The 27881-nt window shown below is 46.4% G+C and overlaps 1 protein-coding gene across 3 annotated transcripts; it reads left to right on the plus strand.

Moving 5' to 3' along the window:
- LOC142897784 (FERM and PDZ domain-containing protein 4-like) lies at positions 1-27818 on the plus strand. 3 transcript variants are annotated; one of them, XM_076040360.1, is made up of 17 exons: positions 1-421; positions 8070-8183; positions 13385-13545; positions 14048-14150; positions 15594-15639; positions 17110-17214; positions 18260-18367; positions 18707-18838; positions 19763-19882; positions 20012-20148; positions 20901-21027; positions 21259-21348; positions 21453-21635; positions 21783-21915; positions 22022-22987; positions 23856-25007; positions 26021-27818. In XM_076040360.1, exons 1-17 carry the CDS (start codon positions 381-383, stop codon positions 27244-27246), a joined length of 4944 nt encoding a protein of 1647 aa, XP_075896475.1. In that variant the 5' UTR covers positions 1-380; the 3' UTR covers positions 27247-27818. The 3 variants fall into 3 exon arrangements, with proteins under 3 accessions (XP_075896475.1, XP_075896477.1, XP_075896476.1); XM_076040362.1 differs by having other exon boundaries at positions 4-421; positions 26016-26154; XM_076040361.1 differs by lacking the exons at positions 1-421; positions 8070-8183 and adding an exon at positions 8454-8738.
- The last annotated feature ends 63 nt before the right edge of the window (positions 27819-27881 follow it).

Raw genomic sequence — 27881 nt, forward strand, 5'->3', positions numbered from 1 at the left:
GGTGGCTTAGCGCCGCCAACAGAGGCATGCTTTGAAGGATGTAACCGGGGTGGTGGTGGAGGTGGTGGTGGTGGCGGGGGGAGGCTCGCCCTGCCAGATCCTTTTCCGTGGGCTTTGGATTTGCGCTGCCGAGGCGAGCACACAGCAATCACTCATCCATGCAGAAGCCCAGACAACAGGACTAATCTCGCCACCTGACTTGTGGAAGCTCCACTTTTTTTCCCTTTTTTTTGGAGGGGTGGGGGAGTCCTAAATTATTTATTTCCAGTGAAGCCCAAAGAAGACAGCGTGGTGGTGGTGGGGGTGAGAGGGGGCGGCGATGGAGCCGGAGTGAAGTGGATGTTAATTTTCGCAGCCCTTGACTGCAGTCTGCAGCACACATGGATGTGTTCAGCTTTGTGAAGATGCCTAAGCTGCCGGGGTGAGTCCAGGGCTTCGGGAGCTGCTGCTGTTGCCAGCGCTGCTGCTGCCGCCGCCGCTGCTGCATGTTCGCCTCGTTCCCTACGTGCCTACGTGGCCAGGGTCGGTTCGCCATGAGGGAAGCATATTGCGCGTCCGCTAACGGCTCCCTGGCAGCGGGGAGCGGCTGGAGTCACATGTGCAGCCCGGAGCAATTAAATATGCCGAGTTATTGGCCGCCCATGACGGCAACTTGTGCAGTCATGTGTGATGCAAGATGAATGAGGCGAGCGAGGTGGACGGCAGCGGCGGACGCGAGGAGCAGATGCGGCTCGTCAGCCTCGTCCGTCGGGGTCTGAGTTCATAAATGTTGCATTAATCCTGCTTCTTTATGCTTCCTGTGATTTGGGAGATGACAGAGGTGACTCAGACGGGAACTTTGGCCAACGGCCCGTCTGTTAACAGTTGGACCCATGTGTTTAATTGTTGCTATGAAATGTTGTTTATTGATTGATTTTCTTTGTTGCCATGTGTCATTGGTCAAGCGAACAAAACCTGTGACACGAGCGTTGGAAGTAAAATCATCAACATTTTGCAGAGCAGGCAAAATCTTTCTTTTTAAATCAAAGTAACTCAATAGTTCTGAAAGAAAGGTTGTTTGTTTTTTTTCCCCCTTGATAAAATGCAATAAATCCCAGTGGAGGTGACAGCCATGGGCACAAATTGTCTGGGGTAGCCTCTTTATGGCAGGAGTGACTAATATGATTTATATGTCAGATTGAAATATAAAAACGAGGCGACAGTTGCCATGATTCCGTCAGTCCGCCGGCCAGCCGGGCTGACGCCTCACCTTGTGCAGCCGCGGCTCGGCTGCCGGATTGAGTTGATCTGCCCCAGCAGACGTTAATCCTCCTCGGGGATTTGGCTCCATTAGAAACCCTCCAGACCACTGGCGGCAAAAGACGGCCGCTCATAAAAAGGCGAAACACTAAATCAGGGACCCGTGTGTGTCGGTCGAACGCCGGCTCCTCTCGCCGCTTATGAGTCATCAACAGACTGCAATGGCATTTTGTTTTTCTTCTTCTAATGAAAAAATGACAGTTTGGAAAACTAATGTTTTGAGGCGAGGCGTCGGGGAGGACTGGGGCAAAGGGGCTCAGCCCAGCTCGGCATTCTGCTTTGATTCTTTTCATGCAGGTCGCAGCTTCACTCTTTAAAGTTGCTACCGAAGGGCAGTTACAAGGATTTTACATCAGCCACCCTTCACGTGCCGGTTCGTGTGGCTCGGCTTTGCGGCGCAGATGATGCAGCTCCCCCACGGGCCGTCGCTGTTGACGCATCCTGACACTGTGAATCACTGCCGCGCAGCAGCGCTTATCACTGATAACGACTTACCCCCCTTTTTGTTTCATCTGTTCTTTTTCTTCTGTCGCTGTTGTTCCTCTTGATCCGCAGCCACAAAGCAGTTATTACAGAGGCAGATCTAACGGAACCGAAACCTCCCCCCTCGGAACGCCCTCGCACGTTTGACTTCTCCCCCCCTGTGATGAAAGCCAAGAGTTTGCCCCCCCCACCCTACCTACTTCCCTCAGATGCTGCCGTGCGTTTGATCCGAGTGCCGCCTTTGCTGCTGTCGGGGTTTCGCCGCCTGCTCGACTGAAGTACTTTAAGCGGCTTTGTTTACACTCTCGAATGGAGAAGTTTGACTTGACTCGGCCGGCAGCGCCTTTTTGCACTTTTGATACACTCCCTGCCTGTTATAAGTGGTCCGTCAGCAAAGGGCACTGCGGGGATAATGAGCATGAACTAAATGCGGGAAGCTGTCGTCGGTTGTCGCTCAATCACCCAGGCGGTTTTTGACTCTGCGGGGTTGCGGCTGAGAAAGAGTCGTGCGCACATTTTAAAAGACATGCAGATTTGTTATTGTATATTGCAACTATTTTTATCCCGTCTTATATAACAGACATAAATTCATTAAAATGGGTGAGTGGCTTTGCCTGTCGTGATGGCGTTGGTGAGATTCTTCCTACACATGAAGAATATGGGGATGTGCATTTGAAGCTAATTTAGCAAGACTGCGTGACTTGACTCCTCTGCGCGTGTGTGTGTATGTGTGTGTGAGTGTGTGTGCATTTTAATCTCATCATGGTTCTCCTTTGGGGTTTTTTTCATCTACTTTTTAAACAGGAAATCACTGGTCTGGACACAAATTGATTAGCCTAAATATTCATTGGTGTAACACAAAAGATCTGACATTCGTAGCCGTTTAAAAATTGCTCCAGGCTCCGAAATGGGAGCCAGCTGGCTGATGGACGTCTCATTTGTTTGCTGTGTCCTTTGGAGAGCACAAAAGCAGTAAGTGGCTCAGTGAGGGGCAGAGCAGTCCAAGTAGTTGGCTATGGGGGAAGTTCATCGTTTACACAGGGAACTGTAGCGGGCCTCGGGTTAACACAAAGTTAAAATTTTGTGTCAAATAGCAGCAGGATAGTGGTGGGTTGCCTGTTTCCCAAATGCTATTTTATTTGCACTGAGAGATTAACTCACTCAGGAAAACGGAGAATAAAAAAAGAAAAAAAACCTTGCATACACAGAGGCACCAGAGAGCTGCTGAGGAGAGTGGTCTCCCATGGCAACAATATCAGAGCTTCCAAAGACAAACACAGAAATACAATATTCAGCCAGAATCGCCGGGTGGATCAGCCGCACTTGCTCTCACATGAGAGTCACTGGCCAAAATAAATGTAAATAATGATGAAGAAAATGGTCAACATGACTACATAGCGCTCAAACCTAGTCAACTTTAATTGACTATATATACAAAGACATACTTAAGAGAGTCAGCTTGGATTCCTGCAATTATGTCTTCATGGTCACATCTCATACTTGCATATTTTAAATTCTGTGAAGCACTACTTGATACATCTTGGAATCAACAAAGAAAATACTGGGCACAAGGAGAAAAAAGGTGCAATGGCATTAACGTGCAAGCTAATGTTATCATCCACTTGCTAGCTAGTGTACTGTCACAGTTTCACCCTGAACTTGCAATTATCTGTCGTCCATAGTTTGACGACTATGTGCAATCCACTGTTAAAAAGCAGTGGAAGAAAACAAATACGCAGGGATGGTTTAAAAGCCGCCATCACTTCCTGGAAGTGCAACCCGGCACTGCAGGTAAACAGCAAAAGCGTTAAAAATCACTGCAGCTAACAAGTGCACCGCATTTATTTGTACAGAGAGGCAGGAGTGTGGGACTTGGGAGCAGAGTGACTGTTGTCTCTTTCAAGACAGGGTTGGCAAGACAGAAGAAGAAAGGGCCTTCAATCAGGAAGGTTCCTCTCTGTCTGATCGGCCTCCCTGCTCCAGTCCCTGGGACTGCTCCAACGAGATGGTCATCTCATCTGTCTCTGTAGATTTCATATCCAAACAGAATCACATTAGCGTTTTCTCTCTGCGTAAGTGACTCTGTTTAATTCTGGAGCGTTGAGCAAACAACCCTGCTGCCTCCTCGCTGCGTGCTCTTTGTCATTTACTCTGCGTCCCCGGGGGATATTAAATGTAACGACAGATAGATTTATATGCTGGTTGGTTTGTCGTATTTCTCTGTTAATGCCTTGTGCAAGAAGCATGTGTATAAATAATATCATTATATGTGTTTTGCTCTGAATGAGCAATGCAAGAAATGCTAACACATTCACGGTGCACACACACACACACACACACACACACACACACACACACACACACACACACACACACACAAACACATGTTCATTAGTTCCTGTTTGATAGTTTTGCCAGGAGTTTCACAAGGAGTTGCTAAAAGATGAGGAATCGCACCCGAAGATAACGATTCCAACCTGCATGTTAGCGTGAATTGGCTCAAAAATGTATCACGTGTTGCCATGATTGGTTAATTGCTGTTGCATACTTATCCACAGAGGCAAATCTTGTTTATTTCCTTTTGCAACCATTTTTAAGGATAATGTATTCGTTGGATCAACATCACAAGTGAGAAGTGGGCGAGGTCCCAAAAAAAGCGTGCCACTGGCAAACCATTCAGGAAATTCTCCAGCATGTACGGGCGCTACTATTTGCAGGATCTGTCCACTAACAGAGTTGACGTCAGTTATAAGGGTCATTGACGCCTTAGCACAAGGCGTCAATGACGTTCACAACATCCTGGCACTTCCCCCGCAACGGTGGGATGGCGTCCCATTAATCAACTGCGGATTTGGAGCACGTTGGCCAATACTGTTGCACGTACAGCGCGTCTGAGCTGATCCCACAAGTGCCCAGTGGGTTTGAGATCTGGTCTGTTGGAAGGCCACTCTAGTCTCTCTGCAACCACACGGATGAGGTTCGGCCCCATACTGTGCAGATAATGGATAGTCACCAGATGAATAATCTTCCGAGTTCAACTGTACTCGAAAGCCAGCTTTTGTGGACAGACGAGGCCACAATTGTGCTTTGAAGTGACCAGTGGGGTTTAGATCAATAGGAATTTAAATGAAAGGATCAAGCGATTCCTTTCCAAAGACAGTTTAGTTAATGATGCCATTTGATAAGACAAATCGAGGTGGATAGGCGGCATTACCCCATTCATTTAGGGCAAAGAGTTATAGGGCAGTGCAGGTTGGTCCCTCGCCAACAAGCGTATATAGAATGTGAAGTCCAAGGTGGGCGAACTGTTAATCTAATTTGGGGTGATTAAATGACTGCAATTTTTTTTTAGTGAACTGTTTTATGCATAATGGCAGACATTTGGCACCAGAGAGTGATTTTTATATAACCCTTCTGTGAGATTGGCGTAAATTATTTAGACTAACTTGAGTGTTTGTGTTGGAAGGCGCTCTTGGACTGTGTCTTGTCCATAATGCATCGTTTCCTTCTTACATTCGTGGGATCTTAGCCTTCTGCACAGCGCACAATGATTCTGCGCTCACAGATAGATGCGGGACGGTGAAAGTGAGCAGCTGTGATAAAGTAAGGGTCACATCATTCATACATGTTTTATGAGGGAGTGAAAAGTGATCTTTGCCCATCACCTAGATGGCACAATCACACCGACAAACTTGCTGAGAATAAACGTGTTTTTTTTATGCTGTCATATTTATCTTGCAAAGACACAAAGAGAAGATGCACGATAAAGCAAACTTTACTGATAAATTGTGAGTTTTGTTTTGGATTGAAAGCCCCATTGTTGAGCATTTTGGAGTATGGAAATTTCCCGCACTCTAACTGTACCAACCCATAATGCACCTTTTGTAATAACAGGACGTGTGATGCTCTTACAACATGTGTTCCTTTCCAAGCACTTGCTGCAAACGTCCTTCCCTCTGACTCTTGGGTAGCCTATTCATGAATTGTGCAGAACTTCTTGCCCACTTGGCGCTCGATTACTTAGCGCGATGTGACTGCGCGAGGCATCATTTATTAATGCTGACGGAGGAGGATCGGTTACACCGTCCACCGGCCGCTGAAGCGTCCTGGCCTCTGTGTGAACAGCGAGGGCTTCGACTCAATAAAATAGCGCAACTCTGGCGCGAAAACAAACAAAGGAATCAAAGATCGCGGCACCTATGACTTGTGGGGAATTTTGTGAGCGAGAGACAGAAAATGGATTTTCTTGAGCGGTCTGCCAATTATGGACCGCACTTTGAAGGCAGAGCCCCGGAAACTGTGAGTACAATATGTGTCATCGTAGCGCAGACCTTCGGGAAAAATGCCAACAGAAGCGGCAACCCTGCAAAACTATTGCCTTGTTAAAAAAAGATCATTGCCGCTGTGACTCCTTTGAAGTTGTGTTCGGTGCCTTTGGAACAACGTTTGGTATTATTGGTGTCTTCATTTACAAAAGGCACAGCTAGGATTTGTCATTGAGGTGCACATGGCTCCAGACAGTATCCAGATATGTCTACACATATCACAGGAGCGCCAGGAAATGTGTTCTAAATATACACCATGGAAGCCTGCCTCCAGCTAATGTACCACTGGTCAGATAAATCCATATCAGTGTGGAAGCGCCGCTATTCCCCAAACACAACCGCTGTATTGGGAAATAAGTCACACTATCTGCTGTTACACATTGTCTAAAATCGCACGTGTCCATCGTGCCGACCTCAGGCATGAAGCGCGTGTCAATTAGTTTTAATATTTCATGTATTACATAACCAATAAGCTTCCTGAGAAGCAACTGAAAGTGGCTGAGAGGCAGAAGCTGTCAAGAATGAGTAGAGGAGAACTGGGGATGACTTTTGCTTAGCTGCTGCTAAAGAGTCTCCAATGAAAGAATGGAAGGCTTCATTTCAGCACACTTCAAGTTTTAGCTTTTTACACATGACTGAGTGTGGCAACGGTTTATCGAACTCCTCTGTGCTCTGAGGATAGACACAGTGCGGTGACGCGTGACTAACGCAGCTGCCCACAGTAATATCAAGCTTCAATCTGTGGCCACCCGGCTGAAATGGCAGTAAAAAAAAAAGATTGGTCCGCTTGAACGTGACAGTTCATCCAATCGAAATATCCGACCGCTTTCAATGGGCTCTTCACCAGAAGGATGTCAGATATAGGCCTATTCTACTACACCAAAACTTTGTATTAATTACCATGTAATGAATCTGTAGTAGTAGCTGCCGTCAGAAGGCTATTCATCTGTTGCCAAGTGCTGGCACTGGCATCGTAGCTCACATCTTAAGTATAGGTGATATTTTATTCATGGCCCGATGAGTTTTGGGCACCGGGGAGACTGGCATGTTAACAGGCAACGCCCACGCCGAAAGACACAGTGATGCAAACGCACCGCGCACACTTTGTTACCCTCCGTACAGTAGCAGGCAAAACATTTAGAGAGGGGGAAGAAAGAGGAGCTTTAAATAATGAATGTACAGAGCCCTGTTCCACAGCAGAGAAGCCTTTGAAGTGACATAACTTAGTGCCACCGCCTTCACAGGATCACCATCGTGCAGCGACGCGGAGGCTGAGATGAAGGTGGAGAGGGTGGAGACAAAAAAAAAAAAGGGCAGATAAAAACATTTAGACCATTAGAATGAGAACTCTTTCGCTCTGGTTGCTTGGCTTTCTTTTGTAACTTTTTATTACTTCAACTCTAAATCATGAAATCAGTTAAAAAGAGGAATTTAGACAGCCACCGTCTTCTCACACAATAACCCTCCAGTTAATTGTCTCATGAAAAGATGGTCATAGCCGGTTGCATCTGCTGATAAACTCGATCAAATCTCGGCATTATGCAAATGGAGTCGCCGCTGTCGTGCGAGGAATATTCCTCCGGGCTCCTCCGCTAAAAGAACATGCTGACATCTAGAAATAAAACCAATTTCATGGCTCTCAAGGCACAAGAGTGAGGCATGACAACTCTGGCCGTGTTTGTCAAGCTTACGTAATTAATTTGATTTGTATTCTCTGGCTGAACTGCGACTACGGAACAGTGTTTATCGCGCCGGAACCGTTCTGGGCTCGAGTCGCCTCCTATCTCCCCGTGACTCATTTATTCCCATTATGACTTTCTATTACGCTCGAGAGATAAGATGAATTGTGTTTCGCCTGAGTCTGATACCGCAGGTGTTATCGCCCTAAGAGCGCTTCTCTCAAAAATGTATTTACCAGGAGAGGAAGTTCACAAGGCTCTCCGTCTCCTTCTTCCTCTGCAGCCACAGGACCAAATCCTCAGGCTGGCCGCCCCCTTCGGGGACCTGGGGAGCATCGCAGGGACCCCCCAATGGATGGGACATGGCCAATAGAGAGGGGCGGGACTGCTACATCGAGTAAGTGCCGTCCGGGTGTTGAAGGGTGTGTGTGTGTGTATGTGTGTGTGTGTGTGGGGTCTCCTCGCCTTCCCAGATGTTTCAGATTCTTTTTTCAAAACCAGGCGTTGATTATTCCCGCCGACGTCACTTGCCTCCACACACTGACTCCATCTGTGTGTTCAGACTGCTGATGCTCTCCCTCTCCTCCGTCGGCTCGCTACTGCCGCTGCTCACTCTGCCTCCTCCTCCTCCTCCTCCTCCTCTCCCTCCTCTTCTCGCTCACACTCTCCCTCGCTCACTTGCACACCCACAACACTCCGCGTGCCGTCTCTCCCCGAACGCAACAAAAAAAGAGGCGAGTCGAGGGCTTTGGAAGAGCGTATGCACGCCGCAGATGACGACGGTGACGATGACGACGGAGGAGAAGAAGAAGAAGAAGACCTCCACCTGCGCGGGAGACTTTGCCCCGATCTGAGTGGACACGCGTCCCCTCAGCAGAGGATGCCGGGGTTCGGTGGTGCACTTGTAATCGATCCTGCGTAACTGGCACTCGGGGCGATCTACAGCAGGCAGGTAAAAAAAAAATTAAATAAAAAAGAAACTCTCTCTCGGCTCCGCTCCACGTCTTTCCGCCCGCATGCACGTTTTGCACACAAGTGCTCGGGGTTTGTTTCGCTGCATGCAGGGTCTGTTCGGACAGCTTTCGCACGACACATCCTGCGCCACTTGTTTGGCGCGCAACGTCGCAGGAGGCGGCGCTGAGCGCACGACCTCGGCAGTCTTTTCGAGAGGAAATCGAAAATAGATCCGCGGGGCTGTTTGTTTTTGTGTTGCTGTTGTTGTTTTCTCTCAGACAGAGAGCGCTTGTCACACACGGGTTACGGCATGAGCAGCGTGATGTCAGAGGAGTTATATAAGGAGTGAGGAGCGGCGAAAGTGCCTGGCTGCGGAGCGCGCCTTGGCCGACGGAGCGCGGAAAAGCGTCCCCGCGATCTGCCTCAGGTCCGACTCGGGCTGAATTTGAGGGACGACTCATGAATAATCAAAAGTGCCTTTTGTCGGCGATTGTCCGCGCGCGGCCTTCAAAGCTTGTCAGGACCGCGGGGCGCAGACGCTGCCGAATTGTCGCTGTCTCTCACAAGGGGACACATGTTTCGCCTGCGTGACAGCGGCGCATGAATAAAGCAGAGGGCAATTTAATATTTACCACGTGACTCACCGGATTTTTTTGGAGCGCGGACGCCGCGTGTTTACCCGGGGGAGTGCGTCGCGCGGGGACGGAGCTCATCGACTGGGGCTCCGTGGGAAGGGGTGAGCGGGTTCGCCAGGGACCTCTTGTTAAGTGGCCGGACGGCAGAAGACAGAGTTAACGCAGGTCCCCGCAGGACTTGGAGTGACTCTGTTAAAGGGATAGTTCACTCATTTCATGGAAATGTTACCAATCTGCAACACACCAATGGAGGCTCTGGTGATATTTTGTATTTTTTTGTATTGTGGCAAAGGACCCTAACGAGTAAAAACACCCCCTGCCCCCCCAAAAAGAAACAAACATCAAGAATGTGATGTCATTATGCAATGACATCCAAGTGTGTAGAGGATGCGGTAAAATGTCAATGAGGATTTGAACTGTACAATATGTTAGACATCGAATGAATTATTAACTAAAATATTCATGTGAAATTTTGAGTGGCGTGCCCCTTTAAATATGAGTAAACAAGAAAAGAATGACACCAGGGATGAAAAATATATTTTTTCATATCATTTGTCTTCCATGGGCTGCAAATATGAAGAATCAGGGCCTACAAACCGCAAAACATGTCAGCGCAGCCGTTGGGAACGAGAGTTACAGGACGTTGCTTTTGGTAACGAGCTTCCGCCACGTTGTCCACTGCCGGTGTTATGAGCAGTGACAACAGCCTCGGAGCAGAGCACAAGTCGTCACGCCAGCGTTTCTCTTCTCTGCTGGCTTATTGTTTGCCCTGCCGCAGCTCAGCGTGCAACGCTGAGGCGGCTGTCCGCTGGGCGGAGGAGCCGCACTAGCAGCTAATGAGTGTGATTAGGGCCCCATTAGACGCATGGCTGTCTGCACAATGGGAATACGGCCATATTTAGCAGGTGGCCTTGCAGGAAGGGGAGTCGGCACTCCTCCTCGGTGCCCAGGTCCATATGGTTTTGATTTTGGAGGCGAGGAAAGGTAAAACGAATCATAAATCTCAAATGAGCACGCTGAGCTGCGACTCCTGCTGTCAATATTATCAATTGTCATCAGTGTCACTCGCGGTTACTTAAACTGACACTGAAACTCAACCGTTCAAGCCATTAAAATTAATATTGTGGGGTGCGCTTTGATTGTGCAGCGTAGCACTTGGATGGAATTAATTGGCTAATTATTTCGAAAACATTCACTTGTTGCATTACAATGAGGCCCCTGTGTAAACAGATACTCCCAGCGCCACTCAGGCTTTGTATTTGATTTCATAGCTTGAGGCTGCACACCAGTTTTCATTGCGTTTCCGTCATGCTGGTTCGCACTGCAGAGGATCCCAAATCCCAACGCAGATTTTTTTCCTTTTCGATCATTAAGTTTAAAATGATGTTTGCAAAACGTTTGCCTTCTTAGATGGCCGGTAAAGCACCGGATATCATTTCTATGAAATCAGAATTATCCGTGCAAAGTCATAATGTTTGAGAAAAAAGCCCGATGGTGTCAACTTAAAGGGCCAGCGTGTAACATTTTAAGGGATGTGTTTGCATAAAAAGGAGTAGAAAATATCCACTCTATGTTTTCAGTTAGATAAAGCCCAGGTTGTAAATCTGCAGACGGTTTGTTGTTTTACCCTGACATGGTGTATTAAAGATGTGTGATGCAGTGCAGCATCAGAAGGAGGAATTCTAAGCAACACCATTTGCAATATGCTACCTTAGCCTGAGGTCTTCGATGTTTCCCACTGGGCCTTGAAGTTGCACACAGAACACAGGGAGGAAGCACCAATTATCTTTTTTACGCCATCTTGAAGCTAACCAGCTCAACGGAAGACACGAGTTTAACTACACATGTATGACAAACTCCGCTCAGCACCTAGTTCACATTTTTATCAGTGTGTGTGCTAATGTTTATATTAAAGCAGTGGAGCATAAACGTTGGGGCGTTTTCTTAATTACCACAAAAAGAACGAGCATGGAAACCCCTGCAGGTCAAACTTTGCACTGCATCTGCTGCAGGAGGTTTGGCTCCACGCAAGGATGCGCAATTTTTTCTCTGAATCACAAACTCCCAATTATTCCTTTTAGAAAAGGCTGATCACGTGACACACCTCCTTCTATTTTTACACGCTAAGCATGGAGACAAAATGAGAGAGGAGGCACGAGGTTCTTGTTGGTGTGGTAACAGTCAAATTTATGTAAATTGAACCAGAATGCAGCAGAAGTTTCTTCTCTACACAAAACATTTGTACGCTGAGCTGCAGATGGAAACGGGAACATAAAGCAGTTCGTTTTTTTTTTTGTCTCGTTTTAGCTTCAAAGTGTTCCTGTCTGCCGCCAAACGGCCACGACGATAACACGCTTCATTCCGAGCTTCCGTGTTTCATTCGGTGTAAAGTCTGCGCAGTACACAGATTAGGGTGTTAATTTTTAAAGTCGGGGGAATCTGTTTTTGCTGGCTGTGTGCTGACATCACCAGCTGATAAAGGCTCAGATTTACAAGCTGTTGAGGATTCGTCCCGTGCTCTCCTCCTGAAACTGTTCCCGGCGACTTGTGCATTCGATAAATTCCTCTGAAGACTGAGAGCGAGTGTGGCGATGAGACGCTGCTTTCTGCCTCCCACTTCGGTTAAGAGCACAAACGTGAAATGATAATACTATGAAAAATAAACTGGCACACACAGCCTTTCCACCTACAGTTGTTTTCAATCATCTGTTGCACACATTTTCAACCTGACGGTGGATCCAAAGATCACATTCCCTGACATTTTTGTTTTGAAAAATACAAAAAATAGAAATTGGTTCGCAGCCTGCGGTAAGATTTGTCGAATTCTGACAGCACTGAAAAAAAAATATATAAATCAGCTGACAGTTGCTTCGCTTTGAACATTCTGTTGCTCTTGTTTTTGCTTTTTGTTTTTTTGTTTTCATAATATTTGGACAGGGATTGTTCTTTGTGTATTTTTTTTCGCTGTGAAAGACTAACTGTAAGTACTTAGTCGTGAATACTACACGTGTCAAGGATAACTGCGAATTACACACTGTCTGCCCACAGCTTTAATGAACCAACATTGTTGGCACCATACGGTGCTTCAGCTTCAGCTGCTTCTGCTGCTGTCTTTGCAGCCAGAGAGGAGGAAGAGGGGAGGAAGAGTGTGAATGCTCGCAGTGATCAGATAGTGGAAAACCCACGTACAGTTTCTGCACACCTGATGGGGGGGGGGGGAATGCATCCATCAGAGAAACGAGGTTCAAACTGCAGCGTCTTAGGTTTGCTCAGGTCGAGGAGGCCATCAGTCAGCCTCAGACTGACTCAGTCAGTCAGTCTGTCAGTCTGTCAGTTCTTTCTGACAGCGCAACACTCCTCATCGTTCCTGCTTCTTTTGCCAGCGAGGACGAAGCCTGACGGCGCGAACGCGGACCATCGCTGTGCTGCTGCCGGAGCACAAACACTGGAGCCTGGTTCCCATCGCCCACACGTTCTATTTTCGCAGCCCTTCTCTCTCCAAACTGCATCTGGAAATCGGCTCCGTTCTAGAAAACCATTTTGAGGATTTGGATGGAGCTCGTTTATTCCTCCGCAATTTGCAGCTTTCTGCTTCCCCTGACATTCGTGGACCTTTGATTCAATGGGGGTGGGGGGGATTCGGGCTCTGCTCTTGCTTCACCTGCGTTTGCAGTGGAGCTGGCAGCTAGTTTTTAATAAGATGTTTTTGTTCGTTTCTAAAAGTCAAAGAGCCTTAATAAGTCAGGGTTAAATCAATGCAAAATAATCAAGTAATAATCACATAAAACTGGACAATTTTTGTTTTTAAATATAAACTTTTGTGAGTCCTCCTTTGCCCAACTAGTCCTGAATTTTTCATCTTGTGCCCTGACTTTGCATATCAAACTGATACTGAGAATCAGAAAGTGCTCAGAAGTTTTGTTGTCCCTTTTCCTTCCCAACTTGATGTGAAAAGTGGGAAAAATAATAACATGTTTTCTCTGTTTTATTTTTCTCCTCTTTCTTGCAGTCACGTGTCCCAGAGCAGCTCCCTGGAGGAGGTCCGCCTGGAAGGGGACAAGTTTGTGCCACCAGCGCCCAGGAAGGTGGAGATGAGACGGGACCCTGTGCTTGGCTTCGGATTCGTGGCAGGCAGTGAAAAACCCGTGGTGGTCCGCTCAGTCACACCAGGTAAGCGGACCCCGGCGCCAGCACCAACAACGAACCCAAGCGGCACGGTGCAGATTTGCTACTTTTTTAAAACCGTTTTTTGTTACCTTGAAACTGAGCAGCAGCCTGCTGCAGGAGCAGATAGATGTGTTTGTCAAAAGGGGACAGGTAATGTTCCAGAATTCCTGGATGAGGGTTCCTGGATGTCAGTGTTTTGCAGTCATTCACCAGGCCAGTAGGAGGCGCTGTGTCAGCGGCAGACGTACCATTCCTCCTGTTGAAAATCAACAAATCACAAAAAAAGATTTAAGAATTTGTCTTTTTAAAATGGAAGAACATAGCGTTGCTTAAAAATCCAGGAGGGACGTCGGAAAACCTGCTATTACGTCTTCTGACTCCAATCGCATTCAGCAAACGAGAGTTCTCACACGCCAACACGGGAGGCAGAAATTGTTAAGAAAATTGGCACCAGCCGAGCGCTAGCGTTTTGCCACTTCCCTTCATTTGTTCTGTGTGCTGGCAGGGGGTCCGTCCGAAGGCAAGCTGATCCCAGGGGACGAGATCATCATGATTAACGAGGAGCCAGTGAGCTCGGCGCAGAGGGAGAGGGTGATTGACCTCGTCAGGTACGGCTACACGCTAATGCTGCATTTACCTAGCGTGAACAGCGATGATTGCTTTGCGGTGATTGATGGTTTCACCGTCTCACTGCGTTGTGCAAAGTAAATTTAAAAAAATTAAAAAAAAAAATTAAAATGGGATCGGATCATCGGTAAAAGCTAGCCCGAGTATGAAGAACGTTTTACTGTCAAATGTAGCGGACCAACTTTTTTACTGAATTCACACAGAAGTTACTGGATCGAATCTAATAGCTTGAAATACGTGCGCGGAGAATTCCGAACATGCTGAACAATCAGGAGACAAAGACAACTGTTCAAACACGAGCAGTCTGGAACCTTTTCACGCCTCAGCTCCAACTCACACAGGCAGCAGGTTTGTGATCACCAGAATGCAATTAGTCGCATTTCGATGAATAACTGTGTCCAGGGCTCAGCTTATGGTGACTCAGCCACTGAGAGTAATTACACAAATGATGATCACTTATGACGCAATAGATAAATAATAGCCCACACTGCTCCATTCATTTGGGGACGTTTAAACCGGTTTAGCGCGACCTAAAAGCTTTTCTTCCTCTGTAAAAAAGCCTCGTCTGCTGCTTTAAAATGCTCAGGCCACAAAGCTGTACCACAAGAATTCATTTGAACCATCACGACTCATAGAGGTCCTCCGTTAAAATTGTGGTTGCTCTTTCTTATGATGAAAGGTATACTTCTCCGATTGTCAACCAGTCTATTTGACTTTCGGCCTGCTCAGTCAGCTGCTGTTTCTTCACGCGTCTCATTAAATTAATATCCATGACACTGCCGCATGGCTGGCGGTGGGTGTTCCAGTCCTCGTGCGACCTGCGCGGCGCTCTGGTAAACACAGCACTTTCGCGAGGCGAAAAGTGCAGCTCTCCTCGCAGTTCCCGCTTGGCCTTGAGTAAACTCTGAGGGCTCTGCAGTGAAGCTTGGCACCAGGAAGTGAGCCGGAACTGCCGGACAGACCAGCATCCTTCAGCAAAACTGTTAACAACAACTTAAAATGTAGAATGATGATAAAAAATTCATTGAAATGAGCTGAATGTCTCGTATGGCTCAAAATCTCCTCTCCCAGACTTGTAAGGCAACATTTAGCTGTCAATGACCTCCATCCTTCACTTCTTGTACTTTTCAGTAAGTTCAGGGGATTGTCCCCTCATGATGTCACAAAGGGGTTACCCACCCAACTGGCTGGTGGCTTGTGCTCTATTTTCATCTCAAAAACACCATAGGTTCAAAAGAGCTCCATATTTTTTAGCGGGAAGCCGAAACTGAGCATTTCTTTTTGCAGGAGGCTGTAAACGGAGGGCTAAAAGATATTGTTTGCAGGGAGTCTCTGCCACCGCTTACATAGCTAACCACATGCTTGATATAACAGTTGTGAACGCGGGCACGGCATGGGACCTAATTCATTTCCTTGTCTTACAGGAGCTGCAAGGAGTCCATCCTGCTAACGGTGGTGCAGCCGTACCCGGTGAGTCCCTCCAACCTTCGAGCAACGACCTTCTCTGTAGGTCTGCCTGTGTGTTACAAGATGCTGATTATTTGGTAGGCGAGTTCTTAATCACACCATATGCTTGCGCTGGCTCCGCCACCGTCGCCCTGGCCAAGTATTAGAAAAACCCGCTGACTCAAAGCGATGGCTGCCATCTTTCCGCGTCTTCTTCTTCTCCTTCTTCTCCTACTTCTTCTTCATCACATGACCTCAGATGGCCATTCCAGAATACGCAGCCAGGAACAAGGCACCAGATGGCCATGAGCACACGGTGTTCCGTGAGAATATACGTACTCGCATAATGAGTCAGTAGAGACTTGGCAAATGGCTGTGTTAACAGGCTGCGTTACGAAAACATGTAGGTTTAGTCTACCAGTTTCTTCCACGTTATCTGGAGTGATTGTGTTTACGTGGATGGACATCAGTTTTCCCACTTATTAACTCGTTGACTTTTGATCGTACGTGACGAACAGAGTTAGCATATCGGTTTTGGATGGCTCCATCTTATTTTCGTTTTTTTTTACATCACTGTTTGGTCCTTGTGATTTTTCCAGGTTGTGATGTTGTTGACCTGCTTCAACAGCACGTGTTGGGAAAGCAGCAACCTGTCATTTACTTGGCAGAGATTTAATTGAATCAGCACTTGAATGTTTTCTCTTGTCTCAAATTTTAATGTTGACATCTTCCACAACCACAACAAGACATAATTAAGTTTGCCGCAGCTGTTAAAGACGGACGTCTCCTGTTGTGGCTGAGATGTTTATTTTGCTGTTACGTCTCTGTGCAGGTTGTCAGCAGTTGTCAATACCCTGGGTATAAAAGGCATTTACGTGATAGAGCGTTCCGATTTTTTTTTTTCCTCAGAGTTCTCAAGCCAGCAACATTGTGACTCTAAAAGTCGGGAGACTTTGTGTTTTCATGCACAAACAAACGGAAGCCATTCACATCTGGGATATTAAAGTTCATTTAAACACAGACATGAAACTCAGATTCTAAAGCCACTTCTGCTTCTGATTCATATTTTCATTTATTTTTCTCTTTCTGGCTCGGCACGCCAGCTTCACAAAACACTACATTAGTCTAATTGGAAGGGGGGGAAAGGTCGAAAGCACAGACCAAACTGTAATATTTGACAATTTTCAGAGGAGCAGTCAACCCTTAACCCACCCTGTAATTGCTCCCTGTAGCCAGTGGCTTCACTACAGCCTTGAAGCCGTGCCACCATTAGGGGTGTCCTCCCACTAGCGCCCTCACATTGAGCCCCCTTTAATTGCATCAGCGCTGAGTAGAGAAGTAATGGGTGTCATGTTTTCCAGAGTGGTCACGTCCTTGAACTGTGAGCAGTTTAAAAAAAAAAAAAAAAAAAAAAAAAAGCATGACTCATCCGAAGACTAAGTGATTGTCCTTTAATTTTCTGCTTTGTGTTTTTTTTTCCTTTCCTTCCCAAAGTCACCCAAATCCGCATTCATCAGCGCAGCCAAAAAGGCCAAATTAAAGACTAATCCTGTTAAAGTCCGCTTTGCTGAGGAGGTCATCATCAACGGCCAGGTCCCCGTAAGTCATATTGCACACCGTGATTCACTCTTCACACACGAGGACTCTGAGCAGGGGACCACTGCAGCAAGGAGCCTGGAAAAATATTAGAAACCACCCGGTGTAAAATGGGGATGCGCGTGAGAATTCCACCTGCACTTTTTAGTTCTTTTCATGGCGGCAGCGTCGCGCGGATGAAAAGGAGAACATCAGAGCCTTGTGCAGCTGATTGACAGCGAAAAGGGGAACGCTCACACGCAGAGCTTCCCTGATTTGTTGCCGTGACTCAGTGAGGGAGCCGTTTTTACTGAGCAACAACAAAGTGAGGAGGGAGCCGCATCCACTGAGCGAAAACGGGTGCAGAGTGCGATAATGAGGAAGGATGCATTGCCGCACTTCACTTTTCTTTTCTATTAAAGCTAACACGGCGAGCTAAAAAAAAAATAAAATGGCATCAAGGTTAAAATAAATGAGATAGCTCACAGTTTTAGAAATCACATTTTTCATATGAGGAAAGCATGAGTATAGAGTTCAACTAACAGCTTCAGCTAGTATTTTACCAATAGCAGCCTTAAAGGCCAAGTGCGCTTGGGCTCACTGCCAAATTACGCAAGAATCAGTATATTGCAAAATAATTTTTCATTTGAGTCTGTTTGGCCCCACTTGATTGCACATCTTGTGTCACTTTGTGTTACAATACGGCCGCCTCCTCACTGTTGGAGCTGCTCTTTATATAAGTTTCCAAGCCAAATTAGCCAAATTCACAGCACTTATTGACTATTTTGAGTGCATTTCGTATGAGCAGATTACTTGGAATTTTACTCACTGCACCTTTATAATGACAACTGAAGTGTATATTTTGACCCTAGGAAGAAAATGATACACAGTATGTACGTACACCTTCAGTATGGTTTCTAAAGCCATTTAAAAAAAAAAAAAGGTCTTCAGATCACCTTTTAGTCTACATTCTGAATATTGAACCCAACTTTTATTCATCGAAGTGAGCTGCTGAAAGAAAAAACAACTACAGAATTTGATGACCGAATGATTTTGACTCCCTCCCCAGGAAACGGTGAAGGATAACTCGCTGCTGTTCATGCCAAATGTTCTGAAAGTGTACCTGGAGAACGGGCAGACTAAATCATTTAAATTCGACAGCAACACATCCATTAAGGTGGGTGCAGGAAAGAACATTGCCTTGCTCTCAGATGCGCTTGCATAATCTTGACTGCTTTAAATATTGGATGTTACTCAGGGATGTACGTTATGAAGTGCGGTCACAATTTTTGCTCATATCCTATATGTATATATATATATATATATATATATATGTTTGTTTTTTCTTTTTTTTCTTTCCTTTTTTCTTTTGAGCTGGTGCTCATCGCAGCACATCACAGTTCCTTTGCATTTTTAATTGTGGAAATTATTTACTGGCACAGCTGCCGTGCCTTCGCAATCTCCACAGGACATTAACAGTGTCCCCTCCCCCCTCACCCAACGGTCTGTGTTTAAGGATGTGATCTTGACCCTGCAAGAGAAGCTGTCCATTAAGAGCATCGAACACTTCTCCCTCATGCTGGAGCAGAGATCTGAGGGATCCGCGAGCAAGCTCATGCTCCTGCACGAACAGGAGATGTTAACTCAGGTGAGACACATCTCTTGAGTGCCGGTGAGGAGACGGAGCGAGCGAGAGCCGACTGAATAATGAGCGCCAACTTCAACTTGAAGGCAAAGTTCATGATGGACTTCCTGCTGCGGTTTGAGCTCAGTGTGACAAGCGAACGCGGAAAAACACAAATGTCAAAGGAGCAGCTGTGAGAAAATCTGCAGTGTTTTATCAAGCAATTGATCTTCCTCAAGAATCTCGTCCCCCCGGAAACCCTTGATGAAAGATCTGCATTCGTCGCAGGCATTTAGCCGATTAGATTTCAATCACTGGAGGGCAAAGATCGCAGTCGCCGTTAAAGGAGTCATCGTATTTCAAAGCATAAAACAAAGATTATGACACATTTTTTTGGTCTTTGCACAGATTTTTAATTCAAGGTCGAGCTTTAAGACCAATCTTGCGGCCTTGTGAATATTAATGGCCTAGACTTATGAACATTTTAAATTTGCATTAATGTGGAACGGTTTTAACGCGATTCCGATTTGGCAGAAGCTGCTGGGCAGAACGCTAAGAGGAGCCATCGTTGTTGCATTGATGATGATTATTAGCAGTCGAGTCAAAGATATGGCAATAAAGTACAATTGAATTTGACTAATAAAAGTATTGGCTTTGCACAGCAGGTACAGATCTACTTGTTGGGATAGTTAAAGAAAGTAAATTTTCATTCTACCTCCAACATTTTCTGCGCCCCACCTGCAACTACTCATTCGTTGGCTGGAAGGGTGGAGTTGATCTTTTAGTCTCAGTTTTTCTGTTGTCCTTTTTTAAACCAGTAATGACAGATAGCCTGACTTCAGGTAATAGGATCTGAAATGTTCACATTAAAGAAACAAGCCTTGAATGTGTGAACACTGGTGACAACACTTGACTAATGGACTTATTATGCCGCATCTTGTGCCGCAGGTGACACAGAGGCCAGGGTCGCACAAGATGAAGTGCTTTTTCCGCATCACCTTTGTACCGAGGGATCCCGTGGAGCTGCTCCGGAGAGACGCAGTAGCCTTTGAATACCTCTACGTTCAGGTGACTGTTGCTGCTCGACCAAAATAGCATAATTAAGAGTTTTGCTGTGGGCATCTTTTTGTCTTGCATTTCATGGTTAAGATAAAAAGACTAACAGCATTCTGTCCTCTCCCTCTCTGCCTCCTCTAGAGCTGTAACGATGTGGTACTGGAGAGATTCGGGTCAGAGCTGAAATACGACACTGCGCTTCATCTGGCGGCTCTCCAAATGTACATTCTAACCATCAATACCAAGCAGTCCCAGAAAGTTTCACTCAAGTATATTGAGTAAGTGGATTGCGCTTCACATTGTGCGCTGGAAGTCATTTTGTAAGTGTCTTATGAATAATTCCACTTGCAAAAGATGCTTTTATGTGGAAAAGGTAATAATTTTTGTCATGTTTTATTCTAATGTGACGCATGCTAGTTGGTCGGTGATTTTTGATGCACCGAGTGAGACGCCAATACCCTTGTGATTGAGTGAACCTCTTTGAAAGTCTGACAGCCTGCAACGTTCACTTTAACAGTGCTTTCTAACAATAATGTATCACCGTAGCTGGAGAAAAATCCATCCATTCTCTACTTCTCTTCCTTTTTTATAAAGCAGAGCAACTCTAATCCAAACTCCAGTCCTGACCCTAAACCGATAACCTAACACGATAAACCTACTGAGCCCTTAGGTGTACACACACCTAATAAGGTGTGACGCTTCTGAAATCAGCCCCCTTGTGACGTCACATAGGATATTGAAAAGCAGCCGTATCACATACTAACATGTTAGTGACAACACCCCCAGCCAGGTGTAGGCTCCACCCTCCACCTTTTTTTTTTTTTTTTACCTCCTTCCAAATAAACAAAACATCCGTGTTAGCCGGAAGCTAATAGATACCCTGTTGTGTTTTGCAGAGGGCTCCAAACAGGCTAAATGTGCTGTGTTCTTTTTGCTCAATTAATTGTCTGAGGCTGCTCGACAGGAGTCCAATGGTCTAAAATTGAGTATAATATGCAGCCTTTAATCACTGTGAATTGTGCGCCTGCAGGAAGGAGTGGGGCCTAGCGTTGTTCCTGCCTCCTGCTGTGCTGTCAAGCATGAAAGAGAAGAACATCAAAAAGGCGCTCACGCACATCCTCAAAACCAACCAAAACCTGGTGCCGCCTGGCAAAAAGGTAGAGCTCTTCTTTGGACACTTCCTCTATTTTTCTCTCTGCAGTGACTCATCACCTCTTGACTACCACCTAGTAGGGTGTTGGGTGTCAAAATAATTGAGCTGGCTGGGTTCTTTAATGGATAATGTTGCACCCTTTTAAAGTAGAATATTGCACTCAACTGTAATTAGCTCTCTGGAATTATTTCCAGCCATATCTTATCTTCCATCTCTTGTTTCGTCTCCATTCCAGTTGACTGCCTTGCAGGCGAAGGTCCATTATCTGAAGTATCTCAGCGACTTGAGGCTGTATGGAGGACGCGTGTTTAAATCCACACTGGTTGTGAGTGACACTGTTTTTTTTTTTTTTTCTTTACCCGGTTACATACAGCAATACAGAAAGTGACGTGGGATGTGCATGTGCTGACTCTGTCTTCCCTTTTGCAGCAAGGCGAGAAGCACACGGAGGTGACGCTGTTGGTGGGGCCCAAATACGGTATAAGCCATGTAATCAACACCAAGACAAACCTCGTGGCCCTTCTGGCCGATTTCAGTCATGTCAACCGCATTGAGATGTACACAGAAGACGACAACAGGGTCAGAGTGGAACTGCACGTCCTGGACGTTAAGGTTAAATATAGATCTTCTGCTTTCATGAAGTGAAACATCAAAAATAATCATGTGGTGTCTCATACTTTCTTTAGATTTTCCACTACCAGCATTCAGTCATATTAAGTGTGTGCTCATTGTTGTCTCCTTATCTGTCTCTTTTTGCAGCCAATCACTCTCTTAATGGAGTCTGTTGACGCCATGAATCTGGCCTGCTTGACAGCCGGCTACTACAGACTGCTGGTGGACTCCCGGCGCTCCATCTTCAACATGGCCAAAAATGCAGACAATGTGGAAGCGAGTATGTCAACACTCTGTTCACGAGGCGGGTGACACAACGTTTTTTCTTTTGAACAGACGATGTTTATTTTAAACAGACCTGAGAAATTTTTGCTTCCCCTTTGCAGGCCACGTGGAGAGACCAAAGCAGAACTACCAGGCCATTGAGTGCACATACAGCACGCCAAATAAGGGGTGCGAGGATAGGAACAACCAGAGGTCGAGCCAAGACTACTCCGACCAGGAGTGTGTGTACCCCGAGAGCCAGCCGGTCTACGTGACGGACATCCACCAGCCGCCGCACACAACATACATGGCAGAGAGAGTAGAGTGCTGCAGGATACCTTACCCTCAAACCTACATCAACATCCCCAGACCCAAACCCCAGGACTCTGCTAGGGGTGCAAAGGTCTCCTTCATATTCGGAGATCCACCTTTAGACAGTGTAAACCCCCAGAACCTGGGCTACCAGAGGCTGATGGACGAGGGCCCCGAGATTCTAGACAATCACAGCCCCATGTACAGGCGTCTTGAAGAGGACTTTAAGATGATGGATAGCATGGAGGACGGCGATGGCTACCAGTACACCACCAAGATCTTCGGCCCCGGAGAATGCATCGAGGAGCCGCTGCTGCACGACATCTGCTACGCAGAAACAACGGACGACGCCGAGGACGAGGACGAGATCAGCTGCGAAGAGGACATGGTGATGACGGACATCGACAAGCCCACTTTGCTCTCCCTGTCGGGGTCCAGCGATGACATCATCGACTTGACCTCCCTCCCGCCACCGCCGGAGGGCAACGACGAGGAGGACAACGACGTGCTGCTGCACTCGCTGAACCTGGCCATCGCCGCCCCACCTCCCGGATTCAGGGACAGTTCTGACGAGGAGGAGCACCAGCAAGGGGCCGCCACCCGGGTCCAAGGGGCCTGCAACGACATTCCGGTGTCGCTCATTGATTCGGTGCCCACGCACAGAGCCGAGGGCCACGGGGAGCCTCTGAACGAGGCGGTGGTTTCCACCCTGCAGGCACTAGAGGCGCTTGCTGCATCCGAGGAGCAGAGTCCAGGACAGTCGGAGAGTAGCACAGGTTCTCCTTTCACTATTGTAACATTCATCCACTAACACCGTGCATGCTGCAGCCATCCATTCTCCGATTGTTTCATTTTTTTCAATAAAGCCCATTTTGTTCTATCTTTCCATTCGTGTGAGCATGTCTTCATTCGTTTTGCACATAAACCTCAACCGTTTTCATTCATTTGGTCATTCATTTGTGGGTCATTTTATGTTTGCTATCTCAATGTCACGCTGCATACAGTCTTGTTTTCACTCCAAGGAAAAAATCCAAAGGTTTTTATGTATTCTGCTAATTTAAAGGCCCAGTGTGTGAGAAATGAAATATCAAATAGGTAGTTATGTTTATCACAGAGTATTGTCACTCTCCCACTGTTGTTGTTATGTTATTGTTGCTTGAAATGAACAATTTGCTTGATAGCAGACAGCTACTTACTCATGGAACATGGAACACTTTGCTTTTTCAGTTTAAACTACAAAATTCATGTAATTATATCTAAATTACATTTGCATTAAAACCCCAAAATGGGCAGCAAATATTTAGTTGCAAATATTTAGACGTGACACTTTCATTATCTGACAAAATGGCCAACCAGCCTTTTAGATCTTTCAATAATAGTGGCGCTCAGGATCTGCTTCAAGTACTAAATACACATTGTGAACAATGTATGCAACCAAATCTGACACACTGGGCCTTTAAAGAGATGCTGCTTTATTTTAGTTTTTTAGTGGACACATTTTTAATTTGTTGTTGATAATTATTTGACGTTAAGCCAAAGTAATCATGTCGCCCCCGCTACCCCATAAACATAAACTACATTTAATCCTGAAGTGCAATATTTTCCATGTTGTTAATGAAATATATGTTTCTGTGTGGTACACAGGTGTAGAAATATCACGTGCATTTAGCCCTGAATCCTCAGATTCTGGCAACGAGACAAATTCCTCAGAGATGACGGAGAGCTCCGAGCTGACGATCGCTCAGAGGCACTCGGACACTCACCTGAGGATGCATTTGGCCATGACAGAGGGGTACCACGCTGTGAATGAGGAGAAGACGGAGGCCCCCGTGGCCAACAGCACCGTGCTGGTGGGAATGCAGTTCAGGCACCAGGACCATCAGGAGGAGGAGGCCAAACCGGCTGCAGTCACCTCCTCCCAGATGTTTCACTCGGACGGCGGCGAGATGGAACCGGAGACCATGGAAATAAAATCAGTCAGCGAGTACTTCACCAAGATGCACATGGGCTCGCTGATGAGCAGGCAGAGAGGGAGGCCAGAGAGCCGACTACAGGCGGATACGTGCGAGGGGAAAGAAGAGCCTCCCCATCTGGTGGGCAGGTACAACGCCTTCACCGTCCAAGATTCTTACTACATGAATCAACTGGATCTGGGGCGAACTCACATGAAAGACCGGCAGCAAAAATGGCAGCAGAGGCTTCCCGCGAACAAGATGGCAGACGGCCTCTCGGCGGAATGTGTGAACGAGTCGCAAGGCTCCCACGCAACCAAGGGAGACAAACAGGACTCAGGCGAGAGGAGCCAACACTCGAATGCTCAACTTCGCTCCCCGTGCAAAGGACCGGCTTCCACAGACGGCGACGTTGCCCTGCAGGACGGCGCACCACAGCAGACCAAGATCCCCTCGTCTGAGCACGAGAGCTCACGCCCGTACGAGTGCCACATGGGCAAGCGCATGTCATCCATACAGAGCGAAGGTGCCCATTCCCTGCAGAGCTCCCAGTGCTCCTCCATAGACGCCGGCTGCAGCACCGGCAGCAGCAGCTGCGTCACCCCAATGGATTCTCCCCTTTGTGTCACAGACAATATGCATGTGCTGACAGAGTCCTCACTCAAGGGCCTGGGCTATGCAACGGCAGAGGAGAGAGCTTATGGCCCCTCAGGTCCGGGCAAGGTTGGCCATCCCATGGATCCAAACCTGCTGAGGAAGATCCACGCAGCCACCAGTACCGAACCCGGGCTCGGGATCACACGGGAGGGCAGCCACAGGATGGCCAAGATCAAAGAAACCACAGGTAAAACTAAACAGGAGAGTTCTCCCTCACCTTCCTGTCCAAGGTTTTTAGCGTTTTTAGGTAGTTTATAAAAGTACGGAACCAGATTCAGGTTCAGGAACATTTTATTTACACCAAGAACAGCAAGTTTACTGGTTTACAATCACACAACGGCATGAACTTTCATGTCAAAAACCATTGACCAACAACAAAGGGAAGCTGCATTAAACACATCCTCAGTTGATGACGTAAATGACAAATTTAACGATTTTAAGCATGAATTATGACAGTTACGCTAGGATTTCTTATGAGTATTCTTTCGCTGAACCATTTTATATTTTATTTTATTTTGTACATTATTATTTTATGTCATCTTACTAAATTGCTAACTTAATCTATTGCCTTACATTTGTGCAGTGGTTAATGCTAGCAGCTTTGGTAGGCAAAGAGACTTTCCAAAATTCACATGAGTAACATTTTAAAAACCCAGACCCAAAATGTTCCACTGGGGCGGAAGCCCGTTCGTCAAAAGGTCGGTTATCCCGAACAAAATGTCACTGCACCCTGGACCCATTGTTCCAAAAACATGCACCCTGTCTCTCTCTGGGCCTTTTTGCAATGAATAACTTAAAAAAAAAAAAAAAAGCAAATAAACAAATAAAATCTTACCTTTCAGGTGTAGGATAGAATACAAGTTTAGCTAAATCGAAGTATACTATACATGTTTTGGGAATATGAGCAAGAAAAGGTGCTGTTCTGCTATTTGTGGGGGAAGTAAAAACATTATTCAAGTGCAATCATTTATTTAGAGCACTCACAGTGCACTGCAAAGGCCAGTTCTGACATCCAAAGCATAAGTCTAAGCTTGTTGGGAGGGAGTTTTTTGCTTGATTAAATGACAGAACTGTGTACCTTAGCAAGAAAAATACACTGCTCTTAAAAAAAAAAGACTTCACAGTTTGTTGCAAATGAATAGGCGGTTGTCAAGGAGATGCTTAACAGCTGACTTTGCTTTCCTACTACCCCTAGTGTAGCTTGCACACAGCTGAAGAAGTTTGGAGAAGAGGCATCTTTAGCTGTCTGTACAGACACCAGAACCACCACCACGATCACGTCACCATCTTCATCCAGAAGTAGCACAGAGCCCAATGGGCCATCACAGGCCACAGTGGGGCCCGAGCCACAGGACCTGGCTTCCCACTCAGATGGATCTTCACGCCACCCTACATCAGGCAGCTTGAGGAGGCAGCACAAGGTCCGCTTGCCCAGGAGGAGCTGGAGCACCATGATGCTGAGTTCCAGGAGCTTGGAGGCATTGTTAGATAAGACCAAAGCCACACTCGCAGGGAAGAGTCACAGTCAGAACATTCAGTCTCAAGAGTCCCCGGGAGTGCAGAGGGTATTCTCGGCCAAAGGCTTGACCGGCGGCTTCTTCCAGGGTTCAGTTGCATCTCACTCGTCTGAGAGAAGGGTCCTAAGAGGGGCCTCATTTCTTCTGCCGGGATCATCGTCACCACGGCTGGACTCAAGTATATGGAGGTGCCACGGGCCTCTGAGTCACTGCTTCCTGCGGGGAAAGGCAAACACTGATGGTGATGATGAAGACAGGGAGACGCCCTCTGGTCCTCTGTCCTCTGTCAGACTCGGGAAGAAGGCTGACTATGAATCAGAGCGAGGGGGCGTGGTCACGGCTGTGACTGACACCAGCCTTAAGGGGAGGCTAGCACATGTAAATTCCATGAAGGGGAAAACCTACAGCCTCCACACGGGGTTTGCAGTCGCCAGGAAGGATGCCTTAGAGATGTCCGCTGTGCTGCGGTTCAGCGTCGGCTGCCGGCTATGCCAATGTGAGAGGCGCGAGCAGCAGCAGGTCGAGGAGGCCGCAATGGACACTTACTCCCAGCTGCTCTCCATGCAAGCCAAGGTGCTGGACAGCACCTGCAGCCGGATGGCCGCAGAGTACAGCGCCCCAGAGGAGCTGCTGCTCACGCTGACGCACAGCTTCCACACGTTGTGCTGCCTAGCACAGGCCTGCATGTCGCTGGCGGAGGGCCTGGGCGGCGAGAGCGAGCGCCGCGCGCTGGTGGCCAAGGTGGATGAGGTCATCATGAACTATGTGTGTCTGCTGAAAGCTGCTGAGGCGGCTTCGGGAAGCTCCTCCAGCGACCAAAGTGTGAATGCGTTGATGCATCACTCTGCCACCATGTCTGCTATTCTAAATGCACTAGTTCACTCACTGGAAACACTGCTCGACAAATGAGCTGCTATGTATATTTTTTTTTCCTTTCTTTCCAGATTATTGATTTCGAAAGCCATACATGAGAGACATGGGTATTAGAAACCAATGTGAACTGCTGTGAAAAAAATGCCTTGTGTATACAGTATTTTATTATGTAAAGTAAAATATATGATTAATACAAAATTTAAATAGATTATATTAAGGCCTCTATAAGAAATATGACCTTTGTGTCATTTATATTATCTTGTAAAACCTTATAAGGATTATTTTAATTATTAGTAGCTATGGAGGCATAAGACATAGATTATTAAAACCTTACCTAAGTATCTTGTTTATAAATTAATACATATATATATATTATGTTGAAAAAAGCATACACTATATACAGCTCTAGACAAATCATTGCACAGAAAAAGATGAAACGTAATGTATAGGATTTATTTTAAAACCTAACTAAACACACTGCTACTACTTGCTCTTTATTTGTTTTTTTTGCCAGCATCATTTAAAAAAATATATCCAAGCTCTTAAGAGGTCCTTTCTCAATTTACTTTTGTCTGTTTGTGTGTTTAGAGAAAAAAAATGTGAGGTTACATCTATTTATTCTTCACTGGAGCAATTTAATTTAATAGTGTTACATGAACATTCTCAATCAT

The sequence above is a fragment of the Nelusetta ayraudi genome, unplaced genomic scaffold, assembly GCF_046127955.1.
Source record: "Nelusetta ayraudi isolate G7.1 ecotype Tasmania unplaced genomic scaffold, CSIRO-AGI_Nayr_v1 ptg000060l, whole genome shotgun sequence".
NCBI classification, from domain to species: domain Eukaryota; kingdom Metazoa; phylum Chordata; class Actinopteri; order Tetraodontiformes; family Monacanthidae; genus Nelusetta; species Nelusetta ayraudi.

Coding starts and splice junctions, on each gene's coding strand:
- LOC142897784 (XM_076040360.1), top strand. CDS start 381: ATGGATGTGTTCAGCTTTGTGAAGATGCCTAAGCTGCCGGG. Junction 13,546..14,047: donor GGTCCGCTCAGTCACACCAG/GTAAGCGGACCC, acceptor GTGTGCTGGCAG/GGGGTCCGTCCGAAGGCAAG. Junction 19,883..20,011: donor TTGAATACCTCTACGTTCAG/GTGACTGTTGCT, acceptor TGCCTCCTCTAG/AGCTGTAACGATGTGGTACT.